The following is a 20,134-nucleotide window of genomic DNA, read 5'->3' as shown; positions in this document are numbered from 1 at the left end:
CAGTGTGAATCTCTTTAAATAGGACTCAAAATTGGCATCAACACAATGCTTACTCCCAAACAGCTGGTTAATATCGGAGAGGGTATTAGCTGAAGTGTCGGCCACCAAAATGGCTCCAATATGAGCACTGGCAACCATTTTAAGTGGTAAGCAGCTGTTTAACAGTCCTCCAGGCAACCGGTCAGAGCACTAGCTTTAATACCTTTATCAAGATTGCATTTTGCACTTAATGCGGACTAAACCAGTGTTTCAACTTAAGATGCCATTCTGACCACCTCTTTAGTGTTTGATGTTTCGATATTGAAACTGGCAGCAGGTAAAAGACACTGGACTGGATTCTCCATTCCCCCAGCCGTTTGCTGGTGGTGGGGTTCTCTCTTCCCGCCGTTTGTCAATGGGATTTCCCACTGAAGCCATCCCATGCTGCCGGGAAACGCCCGGATGAGGGTGTGCTGCCAGCAGAAAAAGAGAGTCCCAAAGGCTGGAAGATTCCGGTCACTGTCCTGTTGTCCCAGGGTGCAGAAGAGATTTACCAGGCTGTTGCCTGGTATGGAGGGCATTAGCTATGAGGAGAGGTTGAATAAACTCAGTTTTTTCTCACTGGACGTCGGAGGTTGAGGTGTGACTTGATAGAGGTTTAGAAAATTATGAGGGGCATAGACAGAGTGGGTAGCCAGAGGCTTTTTCCCCAGAGTAGAGGAGTCAATTACTAAGGGGCATAGGTTTAAGGTGCGAGAGGCAAGGTTTAGAGGAGAAGTACGAGGCAAGTTTTTTACACAGAGGGTATTGGGTGCCTGGAACTCGCTGCCAGAGTGGGTGGTGGAAGCAGGGACGTTTAAAGGGCGTCTTGACAAATACATGAATAGGATGAGAATAGAAGTGAAGAGTGTAGGAGGGTTTCTAGGTTCACTCATTCTAAAACGCCTCAGCACAGGGAGCCTGACACAGTCAGTTCGACACATGACTCCAACCCCACAATAATGGGCCTTTGAAGTTGCAAAAAGGAAGGCCTGCAACAGCCTCTCAGTCCAAGAGAGGTACCCAGGAAATGTGACCTGTAGTGATATGGATATATGAAGATATATAAAGGGTTAATGACTATATCATAGAGTAAGACAGCCACTAGGTGGCAGCACTAGTTCCATGTATAAACATGTGAACTCAAAGGATCTTGGGTCTCTTCGAACCAGGAGTGACGAGACAGCAGTTGTGTTAGAGAAATAGATAATAACAGAGTTAGCACGTGTAGTTAAATATAGTTAATACTTTATTCTGAATTACTTTATCACCAGTTATAGTTCTGTAAGGGTGAACGAGCTCAACATTATTTAATTCGTTATTCATTAAACCTATTTTGCTTTGAGTTAAAGATTGGTGGTTTCTTTAGAATCACACCATCAGACTATTCTGGAAGTATAAAGCAAAGAGTAACAACATATTACTAACAAGTAATATAACATGACCTTCTCAGTGTTGACCGTCTCCCAGAACTAATCATCATTTTTGAAGTCCTCTGGCTCATTGTCTTGAGAGCTTGGATAGAGAATCTGGGATAAAAATAGAAAGTGCTGGAAGCACATCTGGCAACATCTGTGAAGAGAGACACAGGGCACGATCTACCAGCCGTGTTCACACCCGAAGGTAGATGCCGGGGAATTCCTCTTCTGGGTTCTACCCGGCTCACCGCCCCTCGCGACACCTAACACGAGCTCACGAGACGTCGCATGTGAATCCCGCCCATTGTGGGCGGATCACCTTTTGGCAAATCTGCATATTAGAGCGAGACAGCTAGTCTCACTCTAATATGCATTCTCGTGATCTAACCAAGGCTCTGGGATCTAATCCCTTCACCTTGGAGATCTTGGGCAGGTGCTGTTCAATGCTAAACTCCACAAACAGCGACCAGATGGAATGACACTCGTGGGGATCTCCCAGGGATCGGAGGCCCCAAGGTGCTTGCACACTGGGCAGGATGTCACCTGGCATTGTTGGTGCCACTTCTGGGCACCTTGGTAGTGCTATCCTGCACTGACAGTATGGCACCCTGGCAGTACCACCTGGGTGTCAGCCTGGCACTACCAAGATGCCCAGGTGGCACTGCCAGTTAGGGTGCCAGGCTTGGAGTGCCAAGATGGCATTTTTCCTGAAATGGTGATCGGGCCTCAGGGTGTCCTGCATGGGTACTGGTGGGCCTGAGGGTCCCCTTATTCAGGAGTTTGGAGGTTCGTGGGTCATGTTAGGGAGTTGAGAGATTGGGGGTGGGATTCTCCGACCCCCCGCCGGGTCGGAGAATCGCAGGGTGCTGTCATGAATCCCGCCCCCGCCATGTCCCGAATTCTACGCCACCAGAGATTCTGCGGGGGCGGGAATTGTTCCGCGCCGGTCGGCAGGAGTGGGAATCGCGCCGTGCCGGTCGGCCGGCACCCCCCCCCGGCGATTCTCCACCCTGCGATGGGCCGAAGTCCCGCCACTGTCAACCCTCTCCCGCCGGCGTGGATTAAACCACCTACCTTACCGGCGGGAGCAGGCAGCGCGGGCTCCGGGGTCCTGGGAGGGCGCGGGGCGATCTGGCGCCGGAGAGTGCCCCCACGGTGGCCTGGCCCGCGATCGAGGCCCACCGATCGGCTGGCGGGCCTGCACCATGGGGGCATTCTTTTTCTTCCGCCATCGCCATGGTCTTCACCATGACGGAGGCGGAAAAGACCCCCTCCCCTGCGCATGCGCGGGAATGACGTCAGCGGCCGCTGTGATACAAAGACCTTTCGGCCCCGGCTGGCGTGGCGCCAAAGACCATCCACGCCAGCCAGCGGAGCGCCAACCACTCCGGCGCGGGCCTAGCCCCTCAAGGTGAGGGCTTGGCCCCTAAAGGTGCGGAGACTTCCGCACCTTTGGTGCGGCCCGACGCTGGAGTGGTTCCCGCCACTCCATCACGCCGGGACCCCCCGCGCCAGGTTCACATTTAAAAATGGCATCATGATCTCCTTCTGCACTGTGTAGTTCCGGCGAGCAGAGCTCCTCAGTGCAGATAACGGGACCAAGTGCAGACTTGTATGGGAGTTCCCCGTTCAGGTCCCGAATCTACCTGAATGGGAACAGAGTCCCGCTTGATAGCGTAGGGGTTATCAGCACTCCAAACGCTGGGAAAAACCTGACTAAATGCGCTCGTTATGGGACTCTGTTCCAATGTGGGTAGATCGCGCCCTTGGAGTCAACTATTTGAGTCCAAAATGACTAAAACTACTGCTTACATTCACAGTTAGATTTTGTATTTATCTTCCGATTTCAATATTCCCCATTCTCGAAGATGTATAATCTAAACACCTTGCCATATGTGAGGCTATTTCTAGGGCCAGATGCAGGGGATGGGAAGAGCCAATCTAATCAAATCTTGTCTTTAACCCATATTGACTAGAACGTTACCCACTGGGTAGTTATTGGATCGGGAACAGCCTCAAGGGTGTTTATGTTATTGACGAGTAATCCTGCACTCCTGAACAAATAATCCAGGGATGTGAGTTCAAACCCCACCATGGAAGGTGGTGAATTTACATTTAGTTAAGTAAATAAATCTGGAATTTTAAAAAGTTACTCTCAGTAACGGAGGTCCTGCAGCCACCTACTTGTCGTAAAAGCACACTTGATTCACTCATGTCCTTTCGGGAAGGAAATCTGCTATCTTTACCTGGTCTGGCCTATATGTGGCTCCAGAGCCACAATAATGTGGTTGACTCTTAACTACTCTCTGAAATGGCCCAGCAAGCCACTCAGTTGTCAAGAAGACAGCTCATCACCGCTATCCTCTGAAAGGCAATTCAGGATGGACAGTAGGTACTGGCTTTTTCAGCAACTGTGCCTACAAATGAGTAAAAACTAATTGTAGATCACTAACCCCAGAACTTTCTGTTCAGTATGGGCGCAGTCTACCAGCCACGCTGCACCCGGAAAGTAGTGCCATGTGGCCAGTAAATGACGGGAGACCCTGCTCCTGGTGTCTACAGCTCACCACACCTCATGAGATCTAATGCGATCTCGCGAATCGTTGCGATGTGAAGCCCATTGTGGGTGGAATCACTTTTTGGCAAATCTGCATATTAGAGCAAGAAAGCTAGTCTCACGCTATTATGCCGTTCCCTGAGGTAACCAAGGCATTGGAATTTATCCCCTTCACCTTGGAGATATCAGGCGAGTGCCATTCAGTGCTGATCTTCACAAATGTGGAACAGACAGAATGGCACTTGTGGGGGTCTCCTGGAGATTGGAGGCCAGCAGGTGTATGCCCTCCAGGGAGGATGGTACCCAGAGACTGCTGGTGCCACCAGGGAACCTTGGAACTGCCAGCCTGGCACCCTGTCAGTGCCAGCCTGGCACCATGGCACTGTCACATGGTACCAAGCTAGCATTTTTGACGTGGCAGTGATCGGGCAGGGGGGTGCCCTACGTGGGTGTGAGGCAGTGAGGAGGGGAGTCTGGGAACTCCAGTGAGTTTGGGGGAATTGGGGTTCACGTCGCAGGCACGATCTAACACGACTCTAATTAGGTATGGGGCCTCAGCGGGGAATGTGCGGCTGAGGCCACATTTAGTCCTGTTTCCTGCACTGAGGAGCCCCACTCACCAAAACGCCTCCGTGCAGGGAAGAATAGGGCACTATTTTTAAATGGCTTCCCAATTAATTCCGCAAGAGAATTTCCGGAATCAGTGTTGCTTGACTGTTAGTGAAATCTTGACAAAGTATTCCAGAAAGAATCCAAATGTATTTCCAAGGTTCGTTTTACAATTTAAGCAGCAGTGGGAATCTCTTTAAATAGTACTCAAAATTGACATCAACACAATGCTTACTCCCAAACAGCTGGTTAGTATCAGGAGAGGGTATTAGCTGAAGTGTCAGCCACCAAAATGCCTCCATAAGAACATAAAAACTAGGAGCCAAAAAACTAGTAGGCCATCTGGCCCCTCGAGCCTGCTCCACCATTCAATGAGATCATAGCTGATCTTTGGTGGACTCAGCTCCACTTTCCAGCCCGAACACCATAATCCTTAATCCCTTTGTTATTCAAAAAACGATCTATCTTTATCTTAAAATCATTTAATGAAGGAGCCTCTACTACTTCACTGGGCAAGGAATTCCATAGATTCACAACCCTTTGGGTGAAGAAGTTCCTCCTAAACTCAGTCTTAAATCTACTTCCCCTTATTTTGAGGCTATGCCCCCTAGTTCTGCTTTCACCCGCCAGTGGAAACAACCTGCCCTTATCTATCCTATCTATTCCCTTCATAAGTTTATATGTTTCTATAAGATACCCCCTCATCCTTCTAAATTCCAACCAGTACATTCCCAGTTTACTCGACCTCTCCTCGTAGTCCAACCGCTTCAGCTCTGGGATTAACCTAGTGAATCTCCTCTGCACACCCTCCAGTGCCAGTACGTCCTTTCTCAAGTCAGGAGACCAAAATTGAACACAATACTCCAGGTGTGGCCTCACTAACACCTTATACAATTGCAGCATAACCTCCCTAGTCTTAAACTCCATCCCTCTAGCAATGAAGGACAAAATTCCATTCGCCTTCTTAATCACCTGTTGCACCTGTAAACCAACATTTTGCGACTCATGCACTAGCACACCCAGGTCTCTCTGCACAGCAGCATGTTTTAATATTTTATCATTTAAATAATAATCCCTTTTGCTGTTATTCCTACCAAAATGGATAACCTCTCATTTGTCAACATTGTATTCCATCTGTCAGACCCTAGCCCATTCACTTAGCCTATCCAAATCCCTCTGCAGACTTCTGGTATCCTCTGCACTTTTTGCTTTACCACTCATCTTAGTGTCGTCTGCAAACTTGGACACATTGCCCTTGGTCCCCAACTCCAAATCATCTATGTAAATTGTGAACAATTGTGGGCCCAACATTGATCCCTGAGGGACACCACTAGCTACTGATTGCCAACCAGAGAAACACCCATTAATCCCCACTCTTTGCTTTCTATTAATTAACCAATCCTCTATCCATGCTACTACTTTCCCCTTAATGCCATGCATCTTTATCTAATGCAGCAACCTTTTGTGTGGCACCTTGTTACCTCCAATATGAGCACTGGCAACCATTTTAAGTGGTAACCAGCTGTTTAACAGTCCTGCAGGCAACCGGTCAGAGCACTAGCTTTAATACCTTTATCAAGATTGCGTTTTGCACTTAATGCGGACTGAACCAGTATTTCAACTTAAGATGCCATTCTGATCACCTCTTTAGTGTTTGATGTTTCGATATTGAAATTGGCAGCAGGTAAAAGACACTGGACTGGATTCTCCGTTCCCCCAGCCGTTTGCTGGTGGTGCGATTCTCTCTTCCCGCCGCTTGTCAATGGGATTTCCCATTGAAGCCACTCCAGCGTTGTTCCTTGGAGCTTGGTGCTGCGAGCATTGTGAAACATGTGGTTAAACACGCTCATTATGGGGCATAGTTCCCATTTGGTTAAATCGCACCCTCAGGCTCAGCCCTACATTGCACCCGTTTGCTCACATTAATAATTTTAATGGTTAATCCTAACCAGCAAGAGATGACATGATACCTGTACAGGCTGACCGCGGGATTTGCTTTCGCAGAGCATCGGAATCTCACTGTGCTTCCTTCCAGGACAGGCTGTGGCTCCACAGTAAGGTTCACCAGAGGCGGGTCTGCAAGGAAGAGCAGAAAACAAGCATTAGATTGTTGCAGACTCATGGAATAGCACCCACTTTCAGAAGAAGTGAGAGGCTTGCAAAACCAACCACCACCCAGCATCATCAACAGATGGTGGTCCAGTGAAAATGGAGTCAGTGGTATTGACTTTTGGAGAGTACAGGAAATATCGGCCAAAGTTTTCTCATCTTGTTCACGGCTGGGATTTTCTGGTGCTGCCGGAAGTGAATTGAGTTTTGACCGGAACGCCAATGTTCTGATCTCGGTCGCAACGGGTCCCATCACGGACGAGACTGGAGAATGCCACCTGTGAGTCACTGGCATAGACAACCACAACAAAAACCTGCATGTGTATAGAGATCTGAATGTAGTAAAATTCCCCAATCTTCTCACATACAAAGTTTATTAAATACAAATTGACACTGGGTCAAATAATGATTAAACAGTTTGGTTTTTGGAAGGCTCTTAGAAGACGAAATAGAAGGAGAGATGTTTAGGGAGGAAATTCCAGAGACTATGAAGGACAAGGTCATGAATAATGAGGCAAAGATAGTGGGGGATATGCAAGACAAACATAAGGGGCTGGATTCTCCGCTGTTGGGATTCTCCGTTGCGCCGGCAGCCTGGGGATATCCCAACGGCGTGGGGCTGCCCACAATGGGAAACCCCATTGGCCAGCTGGCGAGACGGATAATCCCCGGGGCATGCTGCACAAGAGGGAGAATCCCGCCCAAGAACTAGGAGATGGAGGAGGCAATTCAGCCCTCGAGCCTGCTCCGCCATTCAATACGATCATAACTGATCTCCCCTTGACCTCAACTCCATTTTCCTGCCTGTTCTCCATAACCTTTCAACCCATTACTAATCAAAAATCTGTTCAGCTGCTCTTTAAATTTACTCAAGTTTGATGAACACAGAGTGCTCAGAGGCTTGTAGGGTTAGGAGACATTACAAAGATAGGGAAAGGGAAGGGCAAGACCACGGAGAAATTTGAAAAAGGAGAATTTCACATCTACGGCATTTGTAGAACAGGATCTAATGCAGATTAGTGAGCCTCGGGGATGGGGCGTGGTGGGGGGGGGGGGGGGGTGGAATGGGTGATTGGGCCTTGGCAGCAGTTTTAGATGAGCTGAAGTTTGTTTAAGGTTGAGAGATCAGTCACTTATATATCCGGTAGTTTCAGGAATGTAAAGTCGGTGGGTGCCGTCTGTTGAGTAAAATCTGAAACCTGGATGATACAGGATGGCACACGATTCAAATAGTAACACCGCAACTATTGCCCTATTTCAATAAAGTCCAGATCACCACCACTGTGCTTGATGCCTCAAAATGGGAAATCCAATTGCCTGCTGGAAGCAGCTCTTTATGGTGAGCTGTGACGTCAATACGATGCTGGTGTGATTTTGAAGTATCAATGAGGATAGTGGCACCGTGCAGACTCCATCTATTGATGGTTGACATTGAGAAGCCAAACCATTGCTGCTTAAAGTAGCCATTGAAGGCCTCTCTAAAAGATTTTAAAACAAAGGTTTCCATAGGAGTTTTTGAGCATCCCATGGGTCATCTGTCAAGTTTCCTGCTTTTACCTGCTAATTTCTCGGAACCCACTTTGAAGAGCTGTTAGACATAACAGAAAATGCTGGAAACACCCCTGCAGGTCCAGCAGCATCAATGGAGAGAAAAGCAGGGTTCGGGGTTCGGGTGTGTGACCATGCAGAGACGAGCCTGTCAAGACTCAGATCTGAACTGGTTTCAGGTTAAACCTGCACTGAAGTAACTATTGATACTGACATCGCAACTTTCCAATTAATCACACTCATTTGAATCTTCCCAACTCCCTTCTTCCTCATGACCATCTAAAGTTAAAACCTGATCGACAAGTACAAACTTAACCCCACCCTGCTACCAAAAATCTTGACCAAACATGTGCGAATTCCACAGATTTGGGCACTCTTAATTCGCCCTGTGTACACAAACAGGCACCGGAATGTGGTGACTAGGCACCCATTGAATGGGCTTTTCACAGTAACTTCATTGCAGTGTTAATGTTCACCTACTTGTGACAATAAAGATTATTATTAAAAATATGGCTTAATCTTTTTTGACACATTATCATAGAATCATCAAATTTACAGTGCAGAAGGAGGTCATTTGGCCTATCGAGTCTGCACCGGCCCTTGGAAAGAGCACCCTACCCAAGCCCACACCTCCACCTTCCCTGTAACCCCACCCAAACGTTTTGAACGCTAAGGGCAATTTAGCATGGCCAATCCACCTAATCTGCACATCTTTGGACTGTGGGAGGAAACCCATGCAGACATGGGGAAAATGTGCAGACAGTGACCCAAGTCGGGAATCGAACCTGGGACCCTGGAGCTGTGAAGTAACTGTGCTACCCACTATGCTCCCGTGCTGCCATTGACTTTTATTCAACTGGAATGCAGTCTCACACTCCCTTGTCCAATCCCATGGAACACCCTTCCTCAAGATTTCATTTAATGGATGCCATAAGTTTGCCAAGCTTGGTATGAATTTACTGTAGTTATTCATTAATAATAATAATAATAATCTTTATTACTGTCACAAGTCGGCTGACATTAACACAGTAAGAAGTCTTACAACACCAGGTTAAAGTCCAACAGGTTTGTTTCAAACACTAGCTTTCGGAGCACTGCTCCTTCCTCAGGTGAATGAAGAGGTATGTTCCAGAAAGATATAGATAGACAAATTCAAAGATGCCAGACAATGCTTTGAATGCAAGCATTAGCAGTTAATTAAGTGTTTACAGATCCAGAGATAGGGGTAACCCCAGATTAAAGAGGTGTGAATTGTCTCCAGCCAGGACAGTTGGTAGGATTTCGCAAGCCCAGGCCAGATGGTGGGGGATGAATGTAATGCGACATGAATCCCAGGTCCCGGTTGAGGCCGCACTCATGTGTGCGGAACTTGGCTATAAGTTTCTGCTCGGTGATTCTGCGTTGTCGCGCGTCCTGAAGGCCGCATTGGAGAACGCTTACCCAGAGATCAGAGGCTGAATGCCCTTGACTGCTGAAGTGTTCCCTGACTGGTGATTGTCGCACGATGCCCATTCACTCGTTGTCGCAGCATCTGCATGGTCTCGCCAATGTACCATGCTTCGGGACATCCTTTCCTGCAGCTTATGAGGTAGACAACGTTGGCCGAGTCGCACGAGTATGTACCGCGTACCTGGTGGGTGGTGTTCTCGCGTGTAATGGTGGTATCCATGTCGATGATCTGGCACGTCTTGCAGAGATTGCCATGGCAGGGTTGTGTGGTGTTGCGGTCGCTGTTCTGAAGGTTATTTTATCCTTACGCTTGGGATGTGGCCTATTGTCTTTTCATTCATTTACGGGATATGGGAGTCACTGGTTAGGCCAGCATTTATTGCCCATCCCTTGTTGCTCTTCAGAAGGTCATGGAATGTAGAAAATATAGACTTGGTTAGTTTTGACTGTCTAACTGCGCAATGAATATGGACTGAATTACAAAAAATGGTTCCGATTTGGATTGTCAGTATCTCCATGTCAGGGCTGGCGAGTTGTGATAATACTCTGAGCGAGAAAGTCTCGTTTCCACACATAATTGACAGGTTGAGTGAGACCAGCCGAATGGATTTTCCCTTTATTAATATAGCTTTATAAATTACTTAAATATCTCTCAGAGAGTACAAAAATATTGAAATACGGTCTGTTGCTGTTGTAGCCTGTCTACTTTCATTCATCGTTAACTACTCCATCAGGGATTGAATATGTCTCAGAGGAAAAAGTCCGATGAATATTCATGCAGCATGTAGCCTGTTACTGCTGTAAAAATATATCCTCAATGTGAGAATTCCCACAGTGCCAGATTGGCCATCGGCTCTGTTCTTGTCTGATGGTCTGCTGCTGGGTTATGCTGCAGTGAGAGCTGCTTTTTCCAAATGGGAGCCGAAAGCTAGGAATTTTATAATTCTCTGGTTCCTGTCTCAGCAGATGCTGGAAAAGAACCGATAGATTGAGTCAAAGGAGTGGTTTGCGAACTATTATGGTCAGCCATGTTTACCAAGCTGAAGAGTGCAGCACCGGCTGATCAGACACACGGGCCTGGATTTTAGGCCCATTATCAACCCATTCCACATTCATCTGACCCTGCTCCTCCACACATTGATCCAAGCCAATCCGAATCTGATCCTCACTCTCCAGAAACTTAAAAAGTATCACCGTAGACATTCACATTTTGATTTTAAGCCTCACACATTCCCCTCAAGAGGCAGGAATGGGTTAGCTCGGGGGCGGGGGGGGGGTAAAATTCTAAAAATTGAGGCCATGTCTCCAAGTCTCCACCGTAACATTCCCATTGTGTTCCTCCCATTTCAATTTCTTAATTAATCTTTTACATCGACAATAAAACTGTGAACAATATTACACAACAAAAGTGGGGAAATCCCAACGCCGTCTCTCAACAACTAAGTCTCTCTAGAGATTTTCTAATTTGTTTATAGTGTCGCAATTCGTTAACTGGTGCTTCATCAGTCGCTGTAGTTTCACCTGAAACCGACAGCAGGAAGGCTTCCCGGTTGCACACGTGCTCTAGTGCTGGTAACCTCTCCAGTTCCCATCGGACTATTACTCGTCCCCCTCTTCAGGGTTGTTGGATTCGGTTCCATTTAAAATTGCTGGAGCCACAATACAGGCATAGCAGGGACAGACTGCTCAATTGGTACTGTGCATGGTTCTCTTCTCCTCAGGAGGTCCACAAGCTTCTTCATTTTCTTGGGCGGCATGGTGTCACAGTGGTTATCACTGCTGCCTCACAGCGCCAAGAACCCGGGTTCAATTCCTTGGGTGACTGTGTGGAGTTTGCACATTCTCCCCGTATCTGCGTGGGTTTGTTCTGGGTTCTCCGATTTCATAGAATCATAGAATTTACAGTGCAGAAGAAGACCATTTGGCCCATCGAGTCTGCACCGGCCTTTGGAAAGATCGCCCCACTTAAGCCACACCTCCACCCCATCCCCGTAACCCAGTAACCCCACCTAACCTTTTTCTTTTTTTAGACATTAAGGGCAATTTAGCTTGGCCAATCCACCTAACCTGCACATCTTTGGAGTGTGGGAGGAAACCGGAGCACCCGGAGGAAACCCACGCAGACACGGGGAGAACGTGCAGACTCCACACAGACAGTGACCCAAGCCGAGAATCAAATCTGGGACCATGGAGCTGTGAAGCAACATTGCTAACCACTGTGCTACCGTGCCGCCCGTTCCTCCCACAGTCCAAAGATGAGCACGTTAGGTGAATTGGCCAAGCTAAACTGCCCTTTTTGTGTACAAATGTGTGCCGGTTAGGAGGGGTTACAGGAATACGGCAGGGAAGTGGGTCTAGGTAGGGTGCTCTTTCAGAGGGCCAGCACCGACTCAGTGGGCCTAATGGCCTCCTGCACTGTAGGAATTCTTTTTATAAATTTAAAATGCCCAATTCTTTTTTTCAATTAAGGGGCAATTTAGCATGGCCAATCCACCTACCCTGCTCATCTTTGGGTTGTGGGGGCGAGACCCATGCAGACACGGGGAGACTGTGCAAACTCCACATGGGACCCTGGGCCGGGATCGAAGCTGTGTCCTTGGTGCCATGAGACAGCAGTGCTAACCACTGCGCCACCATGCCGTCCTATACTGTAGGAATTTTGTTCACTTGTACTTCAACCATGTGCGATCATCCCAGAGACCCAATTCGGACAAGGATTGAAATTTCTGACATAAACTAAATTGTTTACCTGAAAAGCCCTCTCAACCTTGCCAGAACCATGGTATCCCTTCTGCGTATCTTGTTTTTCCTTCCTTCCCATTGTCAAATTTGGAAATATTAGATTGAGCCTTGTCCATAGACGTCTTCTCCTGAGCAATTCAGCAGGGTAACTCCTGTAGTGGTATAAGGGGTTGTTCTGTACATTAGTAGAAATGGGCCATTTGAAGTTGTAAAGGCAAGAAGGTATGTTTTTTCAAAGCAGATGTAAATTTCTGGACAGTCTTCACAGCTAACCCATTTGAGGCCAGGTGGTAGGGGCTGTTCCTATATGCTGAATCCCATTGGATTGCATGAAGTGTTGAAATTCTTCATTCGTGAATTCAGTTGCATGTCAGAGACCAGCACTTTAGGTGACCCATGAGTGGCAAACTCTGCCGTAGTTTATCAGTTGTGGCTAAGGAGGTCGAGGTCATCATCTCATGAAAGTCCACCTATTTTGAATCAACCTGGAGTTGCACCCACGGCCGACCTGACCAGACCCAAAGGTGCAGAAGAGTTGAGGGTGGTAAACGTTGCTGTACTTGACAGTGGTCATGGTGTCTAATTCGGTCTTCGATTTCTTTATCGATCCCAGGCCACCACACACAACACGTGGCTAACATTTTCCCTTCCCTCATATCGAGATGTGTACAGAGCAATTCTTTTAGTAGCATTGTCCGAGCAGGAGCAGGAACAATCACCTTGGCTTCCCACAACAGTGCTCCACCATCACAACTCAGCTCATCCTTTCTGATTTGGAAAGTCCAGAATTGCTCGGACTTGTCATGATGCCAACCACAAAGGTTTTCTAAAGGGAGAGGGACCTAATGGTCGACAGGTACGGTTTGCGGGCCACCTTCCCATACCTAGACAACGTCACCATCTGCGGCCATGGCCAGCAGGACCACGATGCCAACCTTGCCAAATTTCTCCACACCGCCACTCTCCTCAACCTCACCTACAACAAGGAGAAGTGCGTGTTTAGCACGACCCGCTGAGGCATACTGGGCTATGTGATCCAGAACGGAGTTCTGGGGCCTGATCCCGACTGCATACGCCCCCTCATGGACCTTCCCCACTGCCCCAAGGCCCTCAAACGCTGTCTGGGGTTCTTCTCATACTACGCCCAGTGGGTCCCAAACTATGCGGACAAGGCCCACCCACTCATACAGTCCACACACTTTCCCCTGGTGGCCGAGGCACAACAGACCTTCGCCCGTATCAGAGCTGATATAGCCAAGGCCGGGGTGCACGCAGTAGATGAGACAGTGCCCTTTCAACTAGAGAGCGACGCATCGGACGTCGCCCTAGCCGCCACCCTCAATCAGGCAGGTAGACCCGTGGCATTCTTCTCCCGCACACTTCATGCCTCAGAAATTCGGCATTCATCCGTCGAAAAAGAGGCCCAAACTATTGTTGAGGCTGTGCGCCATTGGAGGCATTACCTGGCCGGCAGGAGATTCACCCTCCTCACTGATCAACGGTTGGTAGCCTTCATGGTCAATAACACACAGCGGGGCAAGATCAAAACGATAAAATCTTGAGGTGGAGGATTGACCTATAATTACAAGATTTTGTATCGCCCCGGCAAACTCAACGAGCCCCCAGACGCCCCCTCCCGAGGTACATGTGCCAGCGCACAAGTAGACCGACTCCGGGCCCTGCACGACAGCCTTTGTCACCCGGGAGTCACACGGTTGTACCATTTTGGCAAGGTTCACAATCTGCCCTACTCCGTCGAGGAAGTACGGACAATCACCAGGGACTGCCAGGTCTGTGCAGAGTGCAAGCCGCACTTCTACCGGCCGGACCGTGAACGTCTGGTGAAGGCCTCCCGCCCCTTTGAACACCTCAGCATGGATTTCAAAGGGCCCCTCCACCGACCTAAACACGTATATTCTCAGTGTGGTCGATGAGTATTCCAGATTCCCCTTCGCCATCCCATGCCCCGATATGACATCTGCCACCGTCATCAAAGCCCTGAACACTATCTTCGCTCGGTTTGGTTTCCCCGCCTGCATCCACAGTGACAGGGAATCCTCATTCATGAGCGATGAGCTGCGTCAGTTCCTGCTCAGCAGGGGTATCGCCTCCAGCAGGATGACCAGCTATAATCCCCGGGGAAATGGGCAGGTAGAGAGGGAGAACGGGACGGTATGGAGGGCCGTCCAACTGGCCCTCTGGTCCAGGAACCTCACAGCCTCCCGCTGGCAGGAGGTCCTCCCTGATGCACTCCAATCCATTCGGTCACTGCTGTGCACCGCCACTAACAACACACCCCATGAACGTCTTTTTGCCTTCCCCAGGAAGTCCACATCCAGGGTGTCGCTCCCGACTTGGCTCGCGGCCCCAGGACCAGTCCTGCTCCGTAGGCAGGTCCGACTCCACAAAGGCGGACCCGTTGGTGGAGAGGGTGCAATTGCTCCATGCAAACCGCCAGTATGCCTACGTGGCGTACCCCGACGGCCGCCAGGATACTGTCTCCCTCAGGGACCTGGCACCAGCAGGTTCCACACACACCGGCGCCACACTCCCCTCCCCCGGCGCTCCCAGCATTAACCCCACCAGTACCATCCGTCCTTCCCCTGCCCACGCCCTTGGATGAAGAGGATTTTGGCACGCTCCCCGAGTCACCGAACATCGGGCCAGCATCGACATCGCCGCCACCACTACGTCGCTCCCAGCGGAACATCAAGGCACCGGACCGGTTAAACCTCTAACTGGTCCGCCGGACTTCAAAAGACATTTGTTTTCTGCTCAAATACTGTAAATATAGATTCATTGCTGTATATAGTTCTCCCCCCCCCCCCCCCCCGCCGGACTCAATTTTAACAGGGGGTGAATGTGGTAATGCACCTATATTAGGTGATGTAAGGTAGGACCTGTACTACAGGTTCGCCGGTAGTCCCAGCCTGCTGGCTCCGCCCAGTAGGTGGAGTATAAATATGCGTGTCCTCCATTCAGCAGCCATTTCGCCAGCTGCTGTGGGAGACCACACATCTTAGAGCAATAAAGCCTCAGTTGTATCCAACTCTAGTCTTTGTTCAATTGATCGTGCATCATGGACTCTCACTGAAGCGATGAGGGGAATACCTTTGTCATCTCTGAACAATCCTAAAAGTGGCTTGTGGTAGTTAATTATGGTAAAGTGTCATCCGTAAATGTATTCATGAAACTTTTTCACCCCGTAAATTTTTAATGGAGAATAGTCCCTCTCAATGTCTGCTGGTGTTATTGCAGCAAAACCGTTAAGTCTCTCTTCACCATCCTCAAGCCTTTTCTCCTATTTTGTAGGGCGAAGCTTCACAGGTCAGCACGATTTCTCTTGCATGATCAAAATGGAACAAGAGGCTTGAAGACTGCAATATAATTTTAACCTGCTAAAATGCTTCATTCTAAAGCCACCTTTGGTACTTCCTGAGAAGCACGTCTAAAGGTGCCAGCAACATCAACAGGTTGGATATCAATCATCCAGAATAATTCACCATCCCTCAGAATTATTTTAATTCAGAAACGTTTCTGGGGGCTGGTGCCCCCACAGATTGCCTTACTCTTCCCCTCCATAGGATGCAATCCTTGAGCATCGACACACAATCCCAAATATGTTACTGCGTTGGCTTGGAATGTTCATTTCACTCTCTTGAGCCTTTCCCCTGCTACTTTTAATCATATCTTTCTCCTAATTTTCCAAGTGTTCTTCTTCAGAGGTTCCCATAATTAACACATTGTCCAAATAGGCAACTCTCTTGAGCAGGCTCTGTAACAAGCTTTCAGATCTGATGGAGACAATCTTGTCCCATGAGACTTGGCCAATGACCACGATGATCGGTAACTGGGCTGATTGATGTTGGTAGGTTACTGATGCTGCCGTGGTAACGAGTATTCAAGGCTTCTCCAGTGTACGTGACCAGCCTAGTCATTGTACTTTTAATTTAAGGGGCTGGACGCACCGTTCAAATACCAATAAGTCTGCTCTCCTCTGACAGTGGCTCCTCTTCCCACCTCCATTTTCAGTGGCCGACTAGTACCACAATTATAATTGGGGCTGGCTTTCTCACTTTAATATTGTTTGCTCTGTAAACTTCAGATTCTTCTTCTGAGTCATTTTTTAAACTATGTACCTTAGTCGTATTTTTTTTTCATTGGCTCTTGGTAGGTTTATTTGGTTATGCATTTATTCCTACCTTGCCCCTTCCTGTTACAGGAAAAACACATTGCACTTTAAATTGACACCTCTCCTGGCAATGCTCCGCCCTGCACCGGTAGCATTCTTCTAAATTCATTGAATCATATCATCTCTACAGTGCAGAAGGGGGCTATTTAGACCATTGAGTCTGCACCGACCCTTTGAAAGGTCCCCTTAGATAGGCCCATCCCCTGCAACCACGTAATCCCAGCTAACCTCTAAACACTAAGGGGCAATTTAGCAGGGCCAATCCACTTAACTTGCACATTTTTGGACTGGGAGGAAACCAGAGCACCCGGAGGAAACCCACGCAGACACGGGGAGAATGTGCAAACTCCACACAGTCTAACCCAAGTCCAGAATTGAACCTGGGTCCCTGGTGCTGTGATGCAGCAGTGTTAACCACTGTGCCACCATGCATCCAGACTTTACGTATCTCTGTGGTCTGCCTTCCTTGCTACTCTTTAAATCAAAGCTTTCAGTGCCCTCATCTCTCATGCTGCAACTCCCCAAGATTTCCCACCAAAGTTGGCTGATCTCGCCTGGTTGCACACTTTGCAATTCTTTTTCAGCACTTTCTGTAACCTGAGCAATCTTTAATGCTCTTGTCAAGGTAAGTTCTGTCTCTGCTAATAATAAGGCTCACCAGGCCTTCAACCGTATTAAGGCTGACATCGCCAAGGCTGCGATGCACGCAGTCGACGAGACGTTACCATTTCAAGTCGAGAGCGACGTCCGCCACCCTCAACCAGGCAGGCAGGCCCGTGGCATTCTTTTCACGAACCCTTCATGCCTCCGAAATTCAGCATTCCTCTGTCGAAAAAGAGGCCCAAGCCATCGTTGAAGCTGTGCGGCATTGGAGGCATTACCTGGCCGGCAGGAGATTCACTCTCCTCACTGACCAACGGTCGGTAGCCCTCATGTTTAACAACACACAGCGGGGCAAGATCAAGAATGCTAAATTCTTGAGGTGGAGGATCGAGCTCTCCACCTACAACTACGAGATTTTGTATCACCCTGGTAAGCTCAACGAGCCCCCCGATGCCCTATCCCAAGGTACATGTGCCAGCGCACCGGTGGACCAACTCCAGACTCTGCACGACAACCTTTGTCACCTGGGAGTCAAACATTTGTACCACTTCATCATCTGCCCTACTCCGTCGAGGAAGTCGGGGCAATCACCAGAGACTGCCAAGTCTGTGCGGAGTGCAAACCCCACTCCTACCAGCCGGACAGTGCGTGCCTGGTGAAGGCCTCCCGCCCCTTTGAACACCTCAGCGTGGACTTCAAAGTGCCTCTGCCCTCCACCGACCGTAACACGTACTTCCTCAGTGTGGTCGATGAATATTCCAGATTCCCCTTCGCCATCCCATGCCCCGACATGACATCTGCCAGCGTCATCAAAGCCCTCAACACCATCTTCGCTCTGTTCGGCTTCCCCAACTACATCCACAGCGACAGGGTACCCTCATTCATGAGCGATGAGCTGCGTCAGTTCCTGCTCAACAAAGGTATCATCTCGAGCAGGACGACCAGCTATAACCGCCGGGGAAATGGGCAGGTGGAGAGGGAGAATGGGAAGGTCTGGAAGGCCGTCCAGCTGGCGCTATGGTCCAGACATCTCCCGGCCTCCCGCTGGCAGGAGGTCCTCCCCGACGCACTGCACTCCATTCGGTCGCTCCTATGCACGCCGACTAATGACACACCCCATGAACGTCTCTTTGCCTTCCCGAAGTCCACCTCCGGGGTGTCACTCCCAACTTGGCTCGCAGCTCCAGGACCCGTACTCCTCCGTAAGCGCGTACGACTCCACAAGGCGGACCCGTTGGTTGAGAGGGTGCAGCTACTCCACACCAACACATAGTACGCCTACATAGCGTACCCCGACGGCCGCCAAGATACCGTCTCCCTCAGGGACCTGGCACCAGCTGTTTCCACACACACACACACCCCTCCGGCCCGGCGCCACCCTCCCCTCCCCCGGCGCACCCAGCCGTAACCCCCGCCCCAGGACAATCCATCCTCCCCCTGCCCACACCCGAGGATGAAGAGGATTTCGGCACGCTCCCGGAGTCACCGAAGACCAGACCGACACCAGAATATCCGCCATCACTGCGGCGCTCCCAACGGCAGATCAAGGCTCCGGACCGACTGAACCTTTAACTTGATCGGGACTCTTAAAAAAAAAATTATTCTGTATAACTCTCCTCCACCCCCGCTGGACTCAATTTTTTTTCTGTACTTTAAGACATCTACTTGTATATAGTTCTCCACCCCCCCCCCCTCGCCGGACTCAATTTTAACAGGGGGTGAATGTGGCAGTCACCACTGATGTATATATTAGGTGCTTTGTGGTAAGGCCCTGTACTACAGGTACGGGGATAGTTCCCTGCCTGCTGGCTCCGCCCAGTAGGCGGAGTATAAATATGTGTGCTCCTCGTACAGCAGCCATTTCGCCAGCTGCTGTAGGAGACCACACATCTTAGTATAATAAAGCCTCGATTGCATCCAACTCTCGTCTTTGTGTCATTGATAGTGCATCATAAAGTTACACAATAATGCATTAAACAGTATGATATCCTTTGAAGAATCAAGTATACAAAGCAATCGGGTCTGCAGCCCGAACAGGTTAGGACTATTCAACGTTTATGAGAGAAAATCTGCCACTTTATCATAAAGCTATATTTACTGCAGTCCTAAAGGTGCCTACAGTACAATCCTAGATTTTCAGCAAGGAAGTGGCTTTCACACAGTATTTAAATTTTTTTAGCTGCCAGATGGTTCGCCATCTCTCATCCCCAGTGGTCCTATTTGACATCTGTTTGCCATTAATATTAAACAGTTACTCAGAAGATAGATTTCCCCCCTTGATCGCATAGCGACTCAGTGCAGCAGAAGCTAATAATGTGCACGGAGCCCAGCGGGCTCTCTGGCCTCTGTGTAGTTCCACTCTGCATAATTATTGTATAAGAATTTTGTTGCAGTGTGGAGGAATGGAATTAGACATTCAAAACTTCAGTTACTGGAACACATTTCACAGCTGTAGCTTCATAACAATGAGAGCAAATCAACAGCAGGCTTCAGTAAAAGAGGCTGCCCTGCTTTCAGGAATTACTTTACCTCACGGTGGGTCAGTTACATAAATGCTTTCAACAGAAACTTGCATTTTTATAGCGCCTTTAACTTAGTAGGATGTCGAACGGTGCATCACAGAAGCTTTATCAAACAATATTTTTGACACTGAGCCACATGAGTAGAATAATGCTCACTCGTGAGTTAGGAAATAGGCAGTCGAGTGTTGGAAGAGTTTATTTTGTAGACAATACAAGCTAAGAGGCCACTCAGGAACTGGAATAGTCAAGTCTGGAGGCAACAGAGGAGTAGATGATAATTAATAGATGTGTGCTAATTGTTACACTCACAGCCAATTTAAGATAATCATTCAAGATCATGACAGGGGCTATTTATCCTTGCTAGAAG

General features: G+C 48.7%; 1 protein-coding gene across 2 annotated transcripts in view; it reads right to left on the bottom strand.

The window, feature by feature from the left end:
- Positions 1 to 20,134, bottom strand: part of kirrel3a (kirre like nephrin family adhesion molecule 3a) — a 1,049,271-nt gene that overhangs the window by 174,768 nt on the left and 854,369 nt on the right. For both annotated transcript variants that reach the window (XM_072486819.1, XM_072486820.1), the window contains exon 6: positions 6,573 to 6,678. In XM_072486819.1, coding sequence (XP_072342920.1) covers positions 6,573 to 6,678 — 106 coding nt within the window. The remainder of the gene's footprint in view (positions 1 to 6,572; positions 6,679 to 20,134) is intronic.

This window comes from Scyliorhinus torazame, chromosome 21 (assembly GCF_047496885.1).
Source record: "Scyliorhinus torazame isolate Kashiwa2021f chromosome 21, sScyTor2.1, whole genome shotgun sequence".
NCBI classification, from domain to species: Eukaryota; Metazoa; Chordata; class Chondrichthyes; order Carcharhiniformes; family Scyliorhinidae; genus Scyliorhinus; species Scyliorhinus torazame.
The sequence above is the reverse complement of the archived record's forward strand: the minus strand, read 5'-3'. Positions and strand labels throughout refer to the sequence as shown.